This window comes from Podarcis bocagei (genome assembly GCF_964188305.1).
Source record: "Podarcis bocagei genome assembly, chromosome: 14".
NCBI classification, from domain to species: Eukaryota; Metazoa; Chordata; class Lepidosauria; order Squamata; family Lacertidae; genus Podarcis; species Podarcis bocagei.
The window spans coordinates 36,948,577-36,965,249 of NC_138139.1; the positions used below are offsets into that span (position 1 = coordinate 36,948,577).

General features: G+C 47.2%; 1 protein-coding gene across 1 annotated transcript; it reads right to left on the bottom strand.

Moving 5' to 3' along the window:
- Positions 1-114: 114 nt before the first annotated feature.
- Positions 115-13,445, bottom strand: JMJD8 (jumonji domain containing 8). Its single transcript, XM_081169927.1, has 10 exons — positions 13,167-13,445; positions 12,115-12,336; positions 10,964-11,056; positions 9,513-9,561; positions 9,006-9,102; positions 6,525-6,593; positions 5,422-5,541; positions 3,051-3,118; positions 2,669-2,803; positions 115-2,464 (listed from the first exon to the last, which is right to left on the bottom strand). Exons 2-10 carry the CDS (start codon positions 12,228-12,230, stop codon positions 2,384-2,386), a joined length of 828 nt encoding a protein of 275 aa, XP_081026053.1. The 5' UTR covers positions 12,231-12,336; positions 13,167-13,445; the 3' UTR covers positions 115-2,383.
- Positions 13,446-16,673: the final 3,228 nt, after the last annotated feature.

Genomic DNA, 16,673 nt, shown 5'->3' on the forward strand with positions numbered 1-16,673 from the left:
AGTGCAGCCTCTCTTGAAAAACTGAGCACTTCCCTTGTTTTTAATGTATTTTCCCATTTATATCCTCACCCCACCCCCCAAAATAAAACTAAATGAAGACCACTTTACAAACAGTTCAGGTTTTTGAAATATAATTTAAATCCAAAAACGAAGTTGACTGCTTTCAAGAAACAATTGCATTTGTTTTGTATCGCTTGCAAAGAAAAAACAGTTCAGCGTGACCCTAGACTCAACTTTCAAAATCACTTCTTTGGAAATTGGTCCCATCCACTCCCTGCCCATCCCTCCACTGTTATTCCTAGGTCAACATGAACAACAAGGATCATCCAGCAAAGGCTCTCAAACTATTGCTGAGATTTTCCCCATACAAGCACACACATGTAGCCCAGCTGTTCTCTGTAAAATGGGGGCACTCTGCTGGCAAATGTTCAACTTGCTGCCTTTGTTCCATCTTTTCTGACAAGAACTTTGCAAAACAGAACCCTTTTTCTTTTTTATAAAAAGGTAAAACGTTGAGAAGCAAAATGGTGTTAGCAGATCTAATTTAATTTGAAGAGGGGTAAAGCACATCTGGGGAACTTGCAGCCCTCTAGATTTTGTTGGGCTCCATCTCCCATCATCCTTCACCATTGGCTATGTTGGCTGGGGCTGCTAGGAGTTGGGAGTCCAACGGCAGCTGGCTAGCCACAGGTTCACAACCCCTGGTATAAACTGCCCTGCTGGAAGGGCGGAGGCCCTTTTGGTCCTGCAGTTTATCACTTGATGAGCACCATGCTCAAGCTGAGAAGCCATGTAGGAACTCCACTGCAGCCACCTTCAGTTAAAAGGGCTGATGGGAAAGGCTCTTATCTGACTGATGGAGAGTTGCTGCCAATCACTCAACAATCCTGGCCTGGTTGGGCACACAGCCTGACAACAGCTTCCCATGTTCCTATGAAGGCATGTGAGTGACCTAAACCTGCAAATCCAATTTGGCATCAGAAGCAGGGCTGAGTCTGCCTTTATCGCAAACTAGTGAACTTTAGAGGCAAACGTATTTCTGGAAAGTCTCATGTGGCTGGAAAAACCATTTAGGCAGCATCTGTCCACAAAGCACTAAATTGCAGCTTGGGGAATACATGGCCCTCCAGCTGTCATTTGGCTAGAACTTTCATCATCTTTGACCACTTACCATGTTGGCTGGAACTGATGGAGCTGGGGGAGTCTCAATAGCAGCTGGAGGGCACAAGACCCCTCATCCCTGAGTTACACCTCCGCAAGTGCATTTGATGCGATCCCTGATTGCCTTGGACAGAGGTGTGAAACCTGTGGCCCTCCGGGTGTTGCTGAGTTGGAGCTCTCTGATCATCCCAGACCATTGGCCGTGCAGATGGGAGGCCCATGAACAACTGGAGGGCCAGAGGTTCCCTGCCAGAGATGATGAATGACAAACAAAAAATGGAACTGGGGCTTCACGGCAGGAAGTGAAGACAAGAGGAATCAACGGGGAAAACTTGGAACTGGTCACATTTTTGTGGTACAAAGAATATTTGTAAAAACTCAAGTTTCCCCAAACCTTGCATTCGTGGGTGAGCCCTGCTCCCCTATCTAACATTAGCCTGAAATGCAGAAATTCACCAGTGAAGCTTTCCTTAGCAGAGACCCAGCTGGTGGGAAAGAAAGAGAAACAACATCACCAGCCTAATTTTTTTGCACCAGCTAAACCGGATAGGACTAGGGCTTATTTAAAAAATAAATGGGCATCCAGCTGTAAAGAGCACACTACTGTTGTTTATCACAGGTGACTACATGCAAACAGCCTATTTAACTTCATCCAAGGACTCTCAAGTCACATTTCCTTCCTGGAATGTAAGGCTATAATTAGAGGACCTGCCAATTACAAAGGGTGGTCACTGGAAATTTCTGATTCATCATCATCTTGTCCATTTTTTACCCAGGAATGGGGAAACCCATGGCTCCCCAGATTATGTTGGACTACAACGCCCCACATCAGACCCAGCCTACAGAACCAGTGGTCAAGGCTAATGGAAGTTGTGGTCTAGTAGGTTCCAGATTAGAAAAGGCTACAGCAAGTCTTCTTTCAGACGAGGGGTAGGTGACATTGTCCAAACATCTGGAGGGCATCACGACTTCCATCAGCCCTAGCCAGCATTGTCAGTGGGCAGGGATCATGGGAGTTGTAGTCTAAAACATTGGGAAGTCCACTAGCAGACCACCACCTGCCTTCTCCTTAATTCTGTGCTATGATCCAATGAGAGACTGGGGTGGCCCCACCATCACTAGCCCTGGATTCCCCAAATGTTGTCGACAAATCCTGCTTCTTCGTACGCCATCGCAGGAGTAGTGGCAAAGAAGGCCAAGGAGGAGCCACCATGCAGATCTGCTAACCCAGGAACGTGGAGATGAAAACGCTGGTGTCCAGATTCAAGGTAGCATGCCACCATCGGTCTGGGAAGTACAGGACCTGTAGGGAAGGCAGAGGAGAGGGAGAGAACAAAGCGAGGACTAATAGATATGTACCAGCCAGGATTTCGGCCTGAAATTCTGGAGAAACATGGCGAGTCAGTGCACGCAACACTGAGCAAGATGGACCAACAGTTTGACTTGGCCCTAGAGTAATGTAGGCTAGTGCCAGAACTTTGGAAATGGGGCCACAGCCGTGACTCACCTCTCCGGGGTGGATGGTGCACTCGAGCGGCTTCTCCCACAAGGGCAGAAAGGGGTATGTATACAACAACCAAGACAGTGTTGTTCTGTTGGGATGGAACTCTGGCATTTTCTCTGGAGGATACAGAAACCAGCGCTACGGAGACAGAGAGAAGGGCTTAGCTGGCAGGAACAGTAAAAGGGATGGGGAACCTGCCCCCCCCCCCCAGATGCTGGGTGAACAGGCTCTTGAAGAGCATTCAGTCCAGTTGAGCCCCCACCCACCCACCCACCCACCCACAGCTGATGTCTCAAACAAGACCACCTAGCAGGTGCAGGCTGACCACCTGCATGCAAAGGTGGGCGATCACAGTCCCTCTCATTGCTCCAGCCGAAGCACTTACTTTCCTGCCGAAGATCACCTCTGAGTAACCTGGGCCATGCCAATGGAACGGGACTCCCGAGCCGGGGCCTGCAAATGACCGGAGAAGAAAGAAAAGGGAGGAAATTAGCATTTCTTTTCAAGGAGCATTACCACCAAGACAGGAACACGGGTGGGTTAAACCACAGAGCCTAGGACTTGCCGATCATAAGGTCTGCAGTTCAAATCCCCGCGACAGGGTGTGCTCCTGTTGCTCAGTCCCTGCTCCTGCCAACCTAGCAGTTCGAAAGCACATCAAAGTGCAAGTAGATAAATGGGTACCGCTCCGGCGGGAAGGTAAACGGCGTTTCTGTGTGCTGCTCTTGTTTGCCAGAAGCGGCTTAGTCATGCTGGCCGCATGACCCGGAAGCTGTACGCCGGCTCCCTCGGCCAATAAAGCGAGATGAGCACCGCAACTCCAGAGTCGGCCACGACTGGACCTAATGGTCAGGGGTCCCTTTACCTTTTACCATCAAGACATAGATCATAGAATTGTAGACTTGGAAGGGACCCTGAGGATCATCTAGTCCAGAGCTTTCCAAACTTTTCATGTTGGCAACACACTTTTTAGACAGTTTTACTAGCAAACCAGAGGTTGAACTAACCCCTTCCCAGTCCTGGAAGGAGCGCAGGGAGCGCTTGTGCTACACACTGCAGCCGACACACTTAACACAGGCATAGGCAAACTCCGGCCCTCCAGATGTTTTGGACTACAATTCCCATCACCCCTAGCTAACAGGACCAGTGGTCAGGGATGATGGGAATTGTAGTCCCAAAACATCTGGAGGGCTGGAGTTTGCCTATGCCTGCACTAACATATCATGACACACAGTTTGGAAAGCTCTGATCTAGTCCAACTCCCCGTAATGCAGGAATATGCACCTGTCCCTTACAGGGATCAAACTTGCAACCTTGGCATTATCAGCAACATGCTCTAACCAACTGAGTTATCCAGGCTGACTCACGGTATCAAATGGCTGGGCTGCTTATAGACTATATTTCTGATTGACAGTGTGGTGCAGCGATTGGAGTGTTGCATTAGGGCCCTGGAGATATGGGTTCAAATCCATGCTCCACCATGATGTTTGTCACTGGCTTTCAGTCCACTTACTGTTATTATTAGTTAATTCATTACTTGCCCATCTCCCTACAGTCCCAGGTCGGGTTACAGCAATTAAAACACAACATTAAAAGATCTGCCTCCTGGAGTTGTGACGACAAAATGGGGGTGGGGGTGGAGAACACTGTACACTGTAAATGAAGGAACTACATATCTTGCTTTTCTTCCGCTACGAAACTCAAGGACTTGCCTCCAACCAGGGCTGAGTAGGATCCAGGTGTTCAGACCATTCCCTTGTCTCAGAGGAAGGCTGATGGCAGCAAATGCCACGGGAATAATCTTGCTGCTGCTTTAGGTTCTCTCTGCTCCCGTTACCAGACCTGGATGTTTTGTTCTTGTTTTCTTCTTCACACCATACGGTTTCGATAAAGGAGGGTAGATTTCTCCTTTAGCCAAGCACAGTCTAGGGCCTACTTTCTCCAGCACTGGAGAGTGTACCCACTGTTAGGGCTAGACAGCTGCAGCTGCTGAGTTTTGCTCCACCACTATGACCTTGAGCAATCCTGCAGCCGTCTCTCTGCCCAGGTGGCAAGATAACCAATTCACTGGCACTTTTCCCTCAGAAAGGCTATGCCCAGAATCCCATGACTATTAAAAGAAAAGCAAGAAGCCTTCAAGGGCACATCCCACAGCCAGGCAAATAAATTCAGGGAGAGTGCAAAGTAGCGTCGATGGGAGGAATGGCCTGGAGGGAAGGGGCATGACCTGGAAAGAGTCCCAAGGGCCAGACAGAGTGTGTTGGAGGGCCACATTTGGCCCCGAGGCCTGAGTTTCCCTATCCCTACAGAAGGCCGCTAAAGAAATAGATCGAGGGTCAAGGCCTGGGGTCTGCCTTGAAGCCAGCTGAAATTCAAAGAAATGAAAACCCCAATAGAACCTGAGAGGCAGTGTGGTGTAGTGGTTAGAGTGTTGGACTAGGAGCCGGGAGGCCAGGGTTCAAATCCCCACTCAGCTATGAAAACCGGTGCGCTTGGGCCGGGCACTGCCTCTCGGCCTCGCCTACCTCACAGGGTTGTTATGAGGATAAAATGGAGGAGGAGGAGGAGAAAGATGTATGCCACCTTGACCTCCGTGGAAGAAAAGTGGCATATAAATCAAATAAACAGAGCAATTGGGGCAAAATATCTACATGAGTAGGCTCGGGGTGAGGATCAGGCCCCTTCAAAGCACACATTGGATAACAATTCCCAAGTGCCGGCTGCCTTTCCATCCCTTTGATGCCCCAGAGACTGACCTGCAATCCCAAAACTGTAGGCTCCCGTGGTGCCTGGGATCCGGAACGGTGGCGGGGTGTACTTCTGGAAGAGAGGGCCCCACTCCGTGAAGTTGTTGTCCCCAAAGAAGTAGAGTGTTTCTGCAAGGAGGACAGAAAGCACAACCATAGACCTTTGCATAACAGAAAAAGCATCCTGTAATCCATTTCGTGTCCCATTCCAAAAGCAAACTGTTGGGATTTCCATGACGGTGGGCCATGTTCAGTCCCTTGAACAAAGAGCTGGGCTGAGAAGAGAACCTTAGCCCTCCTGTTGCGCCAGCAGCAAGTGGAGCCTGGCTGTCTCAACAGCAAAAAGGTGGCACTGCCAGTTGTGCAGGGAGGAGAGGGGGAAGCAAGGAATCGGCCCCTGAATACGACCCACCAGGGACTGCATGGCAGGATGGAGGCCAAGCTCAGCTCCTGAGGCAGGGGTTAAAAAGCAGGGGAAGCAATTCTAGAGTAGGATTGCATCTATTAATCCTGTGGTTGGCAAGGGAAAAGTCAGGGCATGGGCAAGGTGGCTGGATTGGGTGCAAAAGAGGTTTGTGCAGCACCAGGAAAAACTAAAGGCAGCAGACAGCTAGGATTCATGGAGGGGCAGTATTAGCCGAAGGAGGCTAAGGCAGAGCAAGGACTCTCCTGTGACATCTGAGCTGTCCCTATATTCTCCCCTTAGCCTCCAAGAACAAAACAGTACCGAAGACCATAGGAAGAGCCTGCTGGATCAGACCATAACCTATCTAGTTCAGCATCCTCATCTCACGGTGGCCAACCTGTTGCCTATGTGAACGCCCCTCCTGAAATTTCCAGCAACTGGTATTCAGAAGCATTACTGGCTCCAAAAGTGGAGGCAGAGCTGAGCCACCATGGCTAGTAGCCATGGGAGCCTTCTCCACGAATCTGCCCAGTCCTCTTTTAAAGCCATCCAAGTTGCTGGCCCTCGTTGCCTCCTATGGGGACAAGTTCCGTAATTTCACTAGGCACTGCATGAGCAAGTCCTTCTTTTCATCCGTCCTGAATCTTCCAGCGTTCAGCTTCACTGGATGGTCCTGAGTTCTAGTGTTGCGGGATGCCCTACTCACCACTCCCCAAAGAGGTCTGGTCCTGCGGCTCCAGCAACTGATCCACATACTCCTGGAAGGGCAGGTCAACTGCAAAAAGGAAGCCAGTGATGCTGAATGCAGGCAATGGGCATGCATCTCCCTCAAAGAGCTGTCCTGCTTGGCACGAGACCAGAGATGGAGGAGACTTGTGGCCCTCCAGGTGTTTCTGAAAGCAACTCTCACCTCTAAACTGAAGGAGCGTCTCCACCCCCATCATTCTACCCGGACACTGAGGTCCAGCTCCGAGGGCCTTCTGGCGGTTCCCTCACTGCGAGAAGCCAAGTTACAGGGAACCAGGCAGAGGGCCTTCTTGGTAGTGGCGCCCGCCCTGTGGAATGCCCTCCCACCAGATGTCAAGGAAATAAACAACTATCTGACTTTTAGAAGACATCTGAAGGTAGCCCTGTTTAGGGAAGCTTTTAGTGTTTGATGCATAACTGTAAAGTCATACCTCTTGTTACATTTGCTTCATGTTACGTTCTTTCAGGTTATGTCCTGCAGTGACCCAGAAGTACTGGAAAGGGTTACTTCCGGATTTCGCCACTCACGCATGCACAGATGCACAAAATGACATCACACACATGCGCAGATGCAGGTTGCATTACTTTCATGTTGCAAACGGACCTCCGGGACGGATCCCGTTCACAACCAGAGGTACCACTGTATTTTAATATTTTGTTGGAAGCCGCCCAGAGTGGCTGGGGAATAAATAATAAATTATTATTAATATAAATTATTATTATTAAACACTGGCTCTGCTGGCTGGGGATGATGGGACTTAGGAGTCCAACAACATCCAGAGAGCCACAGGTTCCCCACCTATGAACTACTGACCACTTTCCATTCACAGTGGAGCAACTGGCCTTCTGCAGGTCCACAGGCTGCAGCTTCAGAGCCAGTTTGTTGTAGTGGCGAGTGTCAGAATAGGACCTGGGAGACCAGAGTTCAAATCCCTGCACAGCCAGGAAACGTATTTGGTGACTTGGGCCAATCCCTCCTTCTCAGCCTAACCTCCCTAAGAAGGTTGTTGTGAAGATCCCTAGAGAAGGGGAGAACCACGTAGGCCACCTTGAGCTCCTTTGGAAGAAAGGTGGTTGATCTAAATGTAATTACAAATAAACCATTCCTTAAGTCCGGCAGCAGTTTCAGGCTCCAAGCAGAATTACTACTGTAAAACTAACTCCAGGCCAGTGCTGGTGGCTTGATTCAACTGAAACAGAGGGAGTCTGAAAAAAGGTGTGTTTGGTGGCTGGGCGAGGTTGGAGGTCGACTGCTAATTCCTATCCTCTTTACTTCATTATAGCTGCTTCCCTTCATATCATGCAACTCAATGGAACCAGGAAATTGACTAGACTAGACTGTAAACAGCTTCTGGTTCAGTCGCCTTCACTCTTACAGGGAACAATTGTATAGCTTTAACCAATTTTCATTTCCACTGTAACTGTGTTCCTTAACACAGTGAATAGTGATTTATGTAATTAAGTGGGAGAGAAATGTCCTAAATAAATAAATAAATAAATAAATAAATAATAAGCACTTTTTAAAAGGTTCTTGAAAAAGGTCCGTTCACCCTTTCACAGACTTAATATATATTTTTAAGCCCTTGAAAAACTGCTTCAGATGTGGAAAGGTGTGAAGAAGCTGCAGGAAAGGCAAGAAAGGTCATGGACCACAAAAAGTTTCCTTTTCTGCCTCCACTCCTCCTAGTAATTTCAAATAGCTTTCTTTAATTGAATTGCAAACGTTATTTTTATGATTGCTTTAAATGCAGCCTTGGAAAAGCAAACATTCAGCTTGGTGCGCGTGCCTATATATCCAGCCCAATTATCGCATGTGTTTGTAAGGGCTCCACAACCTTTGGGGGGTCTGTGGAAAATGTAGAAATCTAAGGCCAATCTAATAGTTAGGAATTTGGAAAAATAATCATCATCATCATGGTTGGGGTTTTTTTTTTTTGCAATTGTCCTCAATGCTATGGAGTCTCTCATCTCTCTCATTTTGTGCTGACAGCCACTTTTATCAATATATGAATACTGGCACCTCTTTTTTAAAAAAACAACCAAAGAGCAGTACAGTGGTACCTCGGGTTACAGACACTTCAGGTTACAGACTCCGCTAACCCAGAAATAGTACCTTGGGTTAAGAACTTTGCTTCAAGATGAGAACAGAAATCGTGCAGCAGCAGCAGCGCGGCAGCAGCAGGAGGCCCCATTAGCTAAAGTGGTGCTTCAGGTTAAGAACAGTTTCAGGTTAAGACGGACCTCCGGAATGAATTAAGTACTTAAACCGAGGTACCACTGTAGTGGTAAATAGCGGGACTACTACTACTAATAATAAAAATTATATCAAGTAAGAACAGCGTCCTTTATAATGAGAGCGCCAGATTTGGGCCAAGCTGCACGGCTCAAGCCCAGCCTACTCTGGTTCCTTCCAGAAAGCATCTTGGCCACCTGCCCTCACCTTTGCGGTAAGAATAGGTGTTGGCGGTGCTAAGACGGACAGGGCGGTCCCCAAACCTGTTCAGCAGCTTGTCCTTGGTACATTGGGCCTGGAACTCCTGTAGGTAACAGAAGGAGATGAGAGTAGAATCAGAGTTGGAAGGAATCTCGAAAGATCCCAGATTCAGATCCTGCATCTCCAGATACCATTGGGGAAAAACTCCACTCTGAAAACTTGGACAGCTGCTGACAGACAGCATTGACAGTGCTGAGCTAGCTGGACCGATGATCTACTTTGGCATAATAAGGCAACTTCCTGTGTTCCTAAAGGAAAGGGCCACAGCTCAGTAGCAGAGCATCTGTTTGCTTTGCATGCAGAAGATCTTAGGTTCAATCCCCAGGGATCTCTGGGTGCAGGACTGGGAAAGACACAGGCCTGAAACCTTGGAGATCCAGCTTATGAAACTGGGCCAGCACCAAGTCTTCTTTCTAATGTTTAACCCGAATGTGCAGTTGTGGGGACACTCACCGAGTTGTCTGTTATTCCTTGGAGTATAACTGGCCGAGAGAAGGCATACCTAAGAAGCAAATAAGACAGGTACAGCTGTTGTATGCAAAGGCAGATCTGGGGGAAAGTGACCAGTGCGATCTCACTGGGTGCAGAGCTTCTGGGGTGCTGCAGGGGGCGCCACAACTATGACATCCAACAGAAGGCAAGAGATGGTGGGGGGGGGGGTGGCTTGCCAGATTTTGGCACTGCACAGGTGCCACTGAAATCTGAGACACCAACGTCAGCCACTGTTGTATATAACAGGCAGCTCTTGATTTAGTTTCATTTATGCATCACTGCCTAGAAAACATCTCAAAGCGATTTAACAATAAAAACACAGTTCCAACAATCTTACATTTTAAAAAACTATTGCATATATTAAAACATTTTCATGTCAAATAGGAAGGCCTTCCATGCAAGAAGTCACAGAGTCAATCCCAATGGTATCTCCAGGGAGGGCTAGACATGTCCCCTGCTTGAAACCCAGAAGAGCCACTGCCAGCCAGTGTAGACAATATGGAGCTGGATGAACCATGGAAACTGACTAGATATAAGGTAGCTTCCTATGTACAGATGCAGACAGGGATGAGAACCTCCACTTTCAAGGATAAAAAGGAAGATTTTGAAGAGGCAACAAAGACACGCCTGTCATTATTCCTGGCTGGAATTCAATCAAGTGCATGCAAATTCGTGTTGAGCAGATATAGCTGATTGGGAGGTCTTGTGGAACAGACCTGAGGAAGTTCAGTCTTTCTGAGATAAGCAAAGTGATGAGGAAATGTACTGGAAAGTATGGGATAACATTTGCTTATCTGGCTTATCACCAAACAGATCAGAATGAATGCTAATTAAATAGCCAACATCCTCTAATCTCCCGGCAAACAAATCAGGGTGAATGCTCAGCCAACACATCATTCTGGAAGTTCCCTAAGATTCAACACTATATTTATAATAGGAACAGGTAACCTGTGGCACCTCAGATGCTGCCCAAGGAATAGAGCAGGGTATCATGTGGGTCTTACTTCTGAGTAGGCACGCAAAGGACTGTACCGCTCATAAACAGCAAAAAAGTCACCCGTGATAACCTTGTGTGTATGTGGAAAAGGATGGAAACCCTCCAAGCCTGGATAGCCAGGCATTTTAAGGTTTTTGTCCTGACAACCTTGAAATTATTAGTCTAAGAATAGGTGATTGCTTTTAGGAGTTATAAACTTCTTTTTAGAAGGTTGTTTTGCACTGTTTCTTTTCTTTTTTTAATTATCTATTGATACATTTGCTGCCCTGGCTCCTTTGAAGGAAGGTGCAAGTATAATGAAGATGATGATTTCACAGACCTCTCCCTCCCTCCCTTCCCAAGAATGTTGACCCCCCCCCAGCCCCCTGATGATGACTAAAACAGATAAGCAGAAAAAAACGCCCCTGCCACTTACTGTTCAATGAACTGGGAGTAGGTTAGTGTGGCATCCCTCCTCTCAATGGTACAGCTGTCTTCTTCCATTAAAGCAGAGTGACTGCTTGTCAGCCTGAGGGGAGAAGGGGTGGATGGATATTTTTTATATCCATTAACAAGAGGGGTGAGGAGCCTTTTCAAAGCTGAGGGCCTCATTCTCTCAAGGGTAATCTTTCTGGGGGCAGCATGTTATTATTATTAGATTTTATTTTTTTAAAAAAAAATATGTGTGAGATCCAAAGATCTCTGGATGGCTCACAGCATAAAAATACAGAAACACGCCCCCCCCCCACAGAGTACCTAATAAAAACCAAGAACAGAAACAAAACAAAGCAAAAACCTCCCCTCCCACAAACATATTTAAAAGGACACAGAGTGTTAAGCAGCCATAGGCCTGGTTGAAGAGGAAAGTTTTTGCCTGCCGCCTAAAGATGTACAATGAAGGCACCAGGCGAGTCTCCCTGGGGAGAGCATTCCACAAATGGGGAGCAACTGCAGAAAAGGCCAGTTCTTGTGTTGCCAGACTTCTTGTGGAGGAGGCACATGAAGAAGGGCCTCAGATGATGAATGCAGGGTCTGGTCTCTTTATGCTGAGGTGGGGGCAAGGCCAAACCAATGAAGGGTGGAGACAGAGCATTCTCTCTCTCTCTCTCTCTCTCTCTCTCTCTCTCTCTCTCTCTCTCTCTCTTCCTGACACTCCCCATTCCCCTCCGACACCCCCTATTCTCATTTCCCCTCTCTCTGACTCCCCCTGAATGAATCAGACCTGAGCACTTGAAAACCAGCTCCAGCTCATTTGTTTGTTTCTACATTCTACAGGTCCTGCTTTCACGGTTCTCAAGGCTATTAACACAGTAACAACAAGGTCATGCTAAAGTGATCACAATTAAAGTGCAACAAATAAAGACATGGCCCTAAAGCAGGGAAAGGAGACTGTGCAATAATGAATAAATTAAACAAACAAACAAACAAACAAACAAACAAACAGGGCATTAGTTGAAATTGAGGCAAAAATGTGATACAGGAGGAAGGGAGCCTTTCAAAATGTGAGTTCATGCATGAAGGAATTATATACAAGCGAGAAGCCACCCAATTCTCACCGATCCATTTTTTGACTGTGTACCTACTCACCAGCCTCCATCAGTGTCCAGCAATGCTAAATATCCAGGCAGAAGGATGAGCATCAAGAAGGGGAAGAGCGAAAAGCGCTGGCCCCTGGGTCCCATCTGCTCCAAAATCCTACACATCTGTCATTCCAAGCAGTGATCCTTTGCAGGCTGAGGCTGCAGTGGGAAAACCTTGAGAGGAACCTCCTTCAGGAAAAATGCTTTAAGGCCAGGTGCTCAGCTGCATCTAGAAGATGGTAGAGTGCAGGGAGCAGTTTATACATAAGAAAAGATCCAGGTTCAAATCTACACTCAGCTGCCAAACGTGCTATAAGGAAGGCCATAAGGAAGGCAGACCCTCTCAGCTGATACTGTACCACAAGGGGTGGTTGATAAGATTGGACATGGGTTCGCTGTCGCATGAGAATTGGCCACCTCAGAGGATCATTCCATAATGCTCATCCAGCAACCCTGGCTGCTTCAGTACACTGCTTAATGCCTTTCCTTTCCCCATAATGAGGGGGATTCCAAATAATGCAAAATTATAAAGTGCATGTAAGTGCCTTGCATTTTCATGCCCATGCCAGAGCGTTCAGATTGTGATTGTGATTGTGTGTGTGTGTCCCCTACTTTACAAAGGACAGCCCTCTGCTGAAGGGCTGCCTGGTCCCATTGTAGCAGAAAGGTTAATAAAACCCCAAACCCCATCAGAAGCAAGAGCAGTGTGGGGAGGGCTTGAACTTGCCCATCCCCAGACAGCAGGCAGGCAGCTGACCTGGCCAGTCTCCCCCCACTATGGCGAAACGCGTTTTATTCCTGGTTTAAATTACAGCAATTTTTTCCCCCTAAATTTGCATCTATATGCATAAATTGCCACTTGCAAATTGTAGGTAAATCTGTATCCCCGTTTGCCCCCGCGCAACTCCCGGCGCTGCATTTCCTCTTTCTTAGAGACACGTAAGCGGCTTCATCGGACTGATGGCGAGCAGACGGTCTCTAGACGCTCCGCCCGCCTCTCTCCTACCTGCATCCCTCCACCTGCTCGACCCACCTGCGTCCCCATCCCTCCCGCTTTACCTCGCCTTCCTTTTACCGCGCCGGGCGCTCTTGGGAGATCTCGCCAAGCCCCCTGGAACGGGCAACCCTTCCTCGCCCCTTTGGATCTGGGAATTGTAGTCCGTACGTTGCAGCCACTCCGGGAAACGGAGTCCTCCCCGTGAGAACCTCTCAACTTTCTAGCCAGGCAACACCCAACATTATTTCTCGCGACGCTGGCCGCTTTCCAAGTTGGAAATGTGCAAAAATTAATCCCAGCTGTAGCAGGGTAGGAAAGCCGGAAGGACTACATTACCCAGCAGGCACAGAGGGCACAGGGTTAAGCCAAAGGGAGACCCCCCCCGCAAAAGAATGTCGAAAGCCGGCTGTTTTGGTATTGGATACAAGGGCTAAGACTACATCACCCACAAAGCATTGCAAACGCTCACCCTTCTCTCGACGCACATGAGTTTCCCCTCTGTACTCTTACCAGAGAGGGTGGCGTTGTATGGAAGGGAAAGTAGCATCCCAAAACCAGACATATTCTTTGCCCTGCTGGAGAGCTCGTCGTGTTAGAATGTGCCACGACTGGAAAGCCCAAAGTCACGTTACCTCAGTGTGGGCTTGTTTTTCCTAATGCACACCTCCTGATAATTTGTGATTCAAATAAAAAAATCATTGATGCTTTTGAATTCTGGTGCTGGAGGAGACTCTTGAGAGTCCCATGGACTGCAAGAAGATCAAACCTATCCATTCTAAAGGAAATCAGCCCTGAGTGCTCATTGGAAGGACAGATCCTGAAGCTGAGGCTCCAATACTTTGGCCACCTCATGACAAGACTCCCTGGAAAAGACCCTGATGTTGGGAAAGATAGAGGGCCCAAGGAGAAGGGGACGACAGAGGACGAGATGGTTGGACAGTGTTCTCGAAGCTACCAGCATGAGTTTGACCAAACTGCGGGAGGCAGTGGAAAACAGGAGTGCCTGGTGTGCTCTGGTCCAGGGGGTCACGAAGAGTTGGACATGACTAAACGACTAAACAAGTGTTGGCCCATTAGGGGGAGAAATCCAAACATTGAAGTAGTATAATCAAATAGTTTTGGGATCCCTTAAGACTAACACATTTATGGTATAGCCTGATGAAGGTACTAATATACATGTTTGTGAGGATTGCGAAGTGAGGTCAGAGGGGAAAGAAGCACAGAAAAGTACAGGTGGTGACAATTGCCTTATTAACAGTTAGACTACTGCAACACATTGTACATGGGGCTGCCTTTGAGGGCGGCTTGGAAACAACAGCTGGTGCAGGAAGCAGCTGCTAGGCTGTTAATGGGGACAAAACATGAATGTTTAACTCTGGTTCTGGTCTGACTGCACTCTCCACCAATTTGTTTCTGGTCTCAATTAAAAGTTCTGGTATTGACTTTTAGAGCCGTATATGGTTCAGAACACCTATAACCAAAGAGCTGCCTTTCCCTTTATGAATCCATATGGACATTGTCATATGACATTTTTTGCATGCTTCCTCCAAGAGAGGTCTAGAGGGTAGCAATGATAGAACAAACCTTTTCTGTAGTAGATCCCCACCCCTAGGAAGTGCTCTCCCCAGGGAGGCTTTCCTGGAACCAACTCTGTCATTTTGGTAGCAAAGACACCCCCCCCCCTGCAGTGGACATTCGGGTCCCAGTAACTGGATGCTTACACATTTTTATTATGTATTTTATTCTTTTTGTATATCACTTGGAGGCTTTTAATTGTGGCAAGCAATAAATCAAATAAATGCAATAAACCTAAGCAAACCATTCTCACCCAAAATATTTGAAAGTACAATCCTTCATCAGTAACTCATTTAGGACATGTAGCATGGTATAGTGTGTACACAGCCTTTATATTTAAAGCACATTTCCCCCCTCAAAGAATTATGGACCCTGTAGTTTGTTAAGGGGTTCTTGGGAATTGTAACTCTGTGAGATATAAACTACAGCCCTGAATTATTTGAGGAAAGAATGTGCCTTGAATGTGCTTTAAAGGGATAGTGGGCAGGTAGTTGTAGTCCTCCAGCCCACAAGTGATAGCACTGAACCTCTTGAAATACTGCAATTCAAAGGCTTCACAGTCTGCCTTTGAAGTTCCTTTTCCCAGTAATGGTTACCTTCAGATCAGCTGCAGACTGTCCTGGGAGACTAAAATGTTCCCCCACTGGCTTTAGTAGGGCCAAACAAAAAGTCACAACACAGAAGTGAGCAAGCTTTCAAGTTTCACAAAAGTCTTCCTCAGTTAAGATATATTACACAAAGCCAAAAGTGTGGGCAGGAGAGAAAAAAGATGTTCCTGGGCATGATGGAAAAGGCCAAGGCTACAATCTGTAACAGCTTTCCAAGGTGGAGCACTCCAGATATTTTAAACTACAATTCCCAACAGCATGAGTCAAATAATGAGTGTGTGCCGTGTCACCTAGAACATTAACACCTGCAGTTGGAAGACCACTCTGAGCTTGCATTAGTGCTATTTGAAGAAAAGAGGCAGGATGAACTAAAGCTGAACTTGCAGATCTCTTTAGAGAACTAGGTATTACAAGCAGGGCCTGCAGCAAAATGTTGCAGGGCATTCCCACTGTCTTAAGTCAAGGATGGAGAAACTGTAGCCCCTTCAGATGTTGATGGACTTCATCTCCCTTCATTGCTGACCATGGACCATGTTGGCTTGATCAACACTTGCAAGACCACCTATTCCCTATCCTTGCTCTAAGCAGAGAGCTGTTGTTCAGGGGCCCAACCAACTGAAACACAAGCTTTGTAGTCCTTTCCAGGCCTTGAAGGGAAGGAAATAGGAACCCTCACACATGTCACAAAAAAACCCTTCTCCTGCTGTGCTAAAAGGATCAGCTGACAGGTGATGCGAAAAACCTATGCATGAAATTAGAGAACCACAGCCATGCAGGGTAGACAATGCCATACTTGTGTTTGCTGATCTGTTATTAGATTCTATGGGTGGTAGTCAATGTTAGTCCTACTTAGAGTAGACCCAATGAAAGCCCACTTCTATGCACTGGGCAGAAGGTCTGAAGGGGGGAATGGTATATGCACCTGCAAGCTCCCCACTTAATCAGACTTCCTGTCTAAGGCGTGGAGGTCTGGAGGGAAGAGTGGAAGGACAGAGGATGAAGATACAGTAGGTAGGGCCAGCACATATAGCCCAACTCCACCACCTACTCATGATGGAGAGGTCACACAAGCTGCAGCAATGCATATTGCTAGGGAAGAGGAGACAGAGCGCAGGGTTGCTCTTTCAGCGGCAGATGCACATTCCCAGGAATGTTTTGGCATAACTATTAGAAACATTCAGTGCTCCATACTTTTTCTGTTTATTAAGATTCTCCTAAGAAATTACACATCGTGCCAAAATTACTATATTTTGAAATTTAAAAAATAAAATCTGTTAATTGCAACTAGGTAAGCCAAGTGTCTAAAGAAAACTACAGATTGTAACAGGGACATCTTGTGGAATGCCTGTTTTGCTTGGCAAGGTCTGTTACTGCTTCTCAATAAGA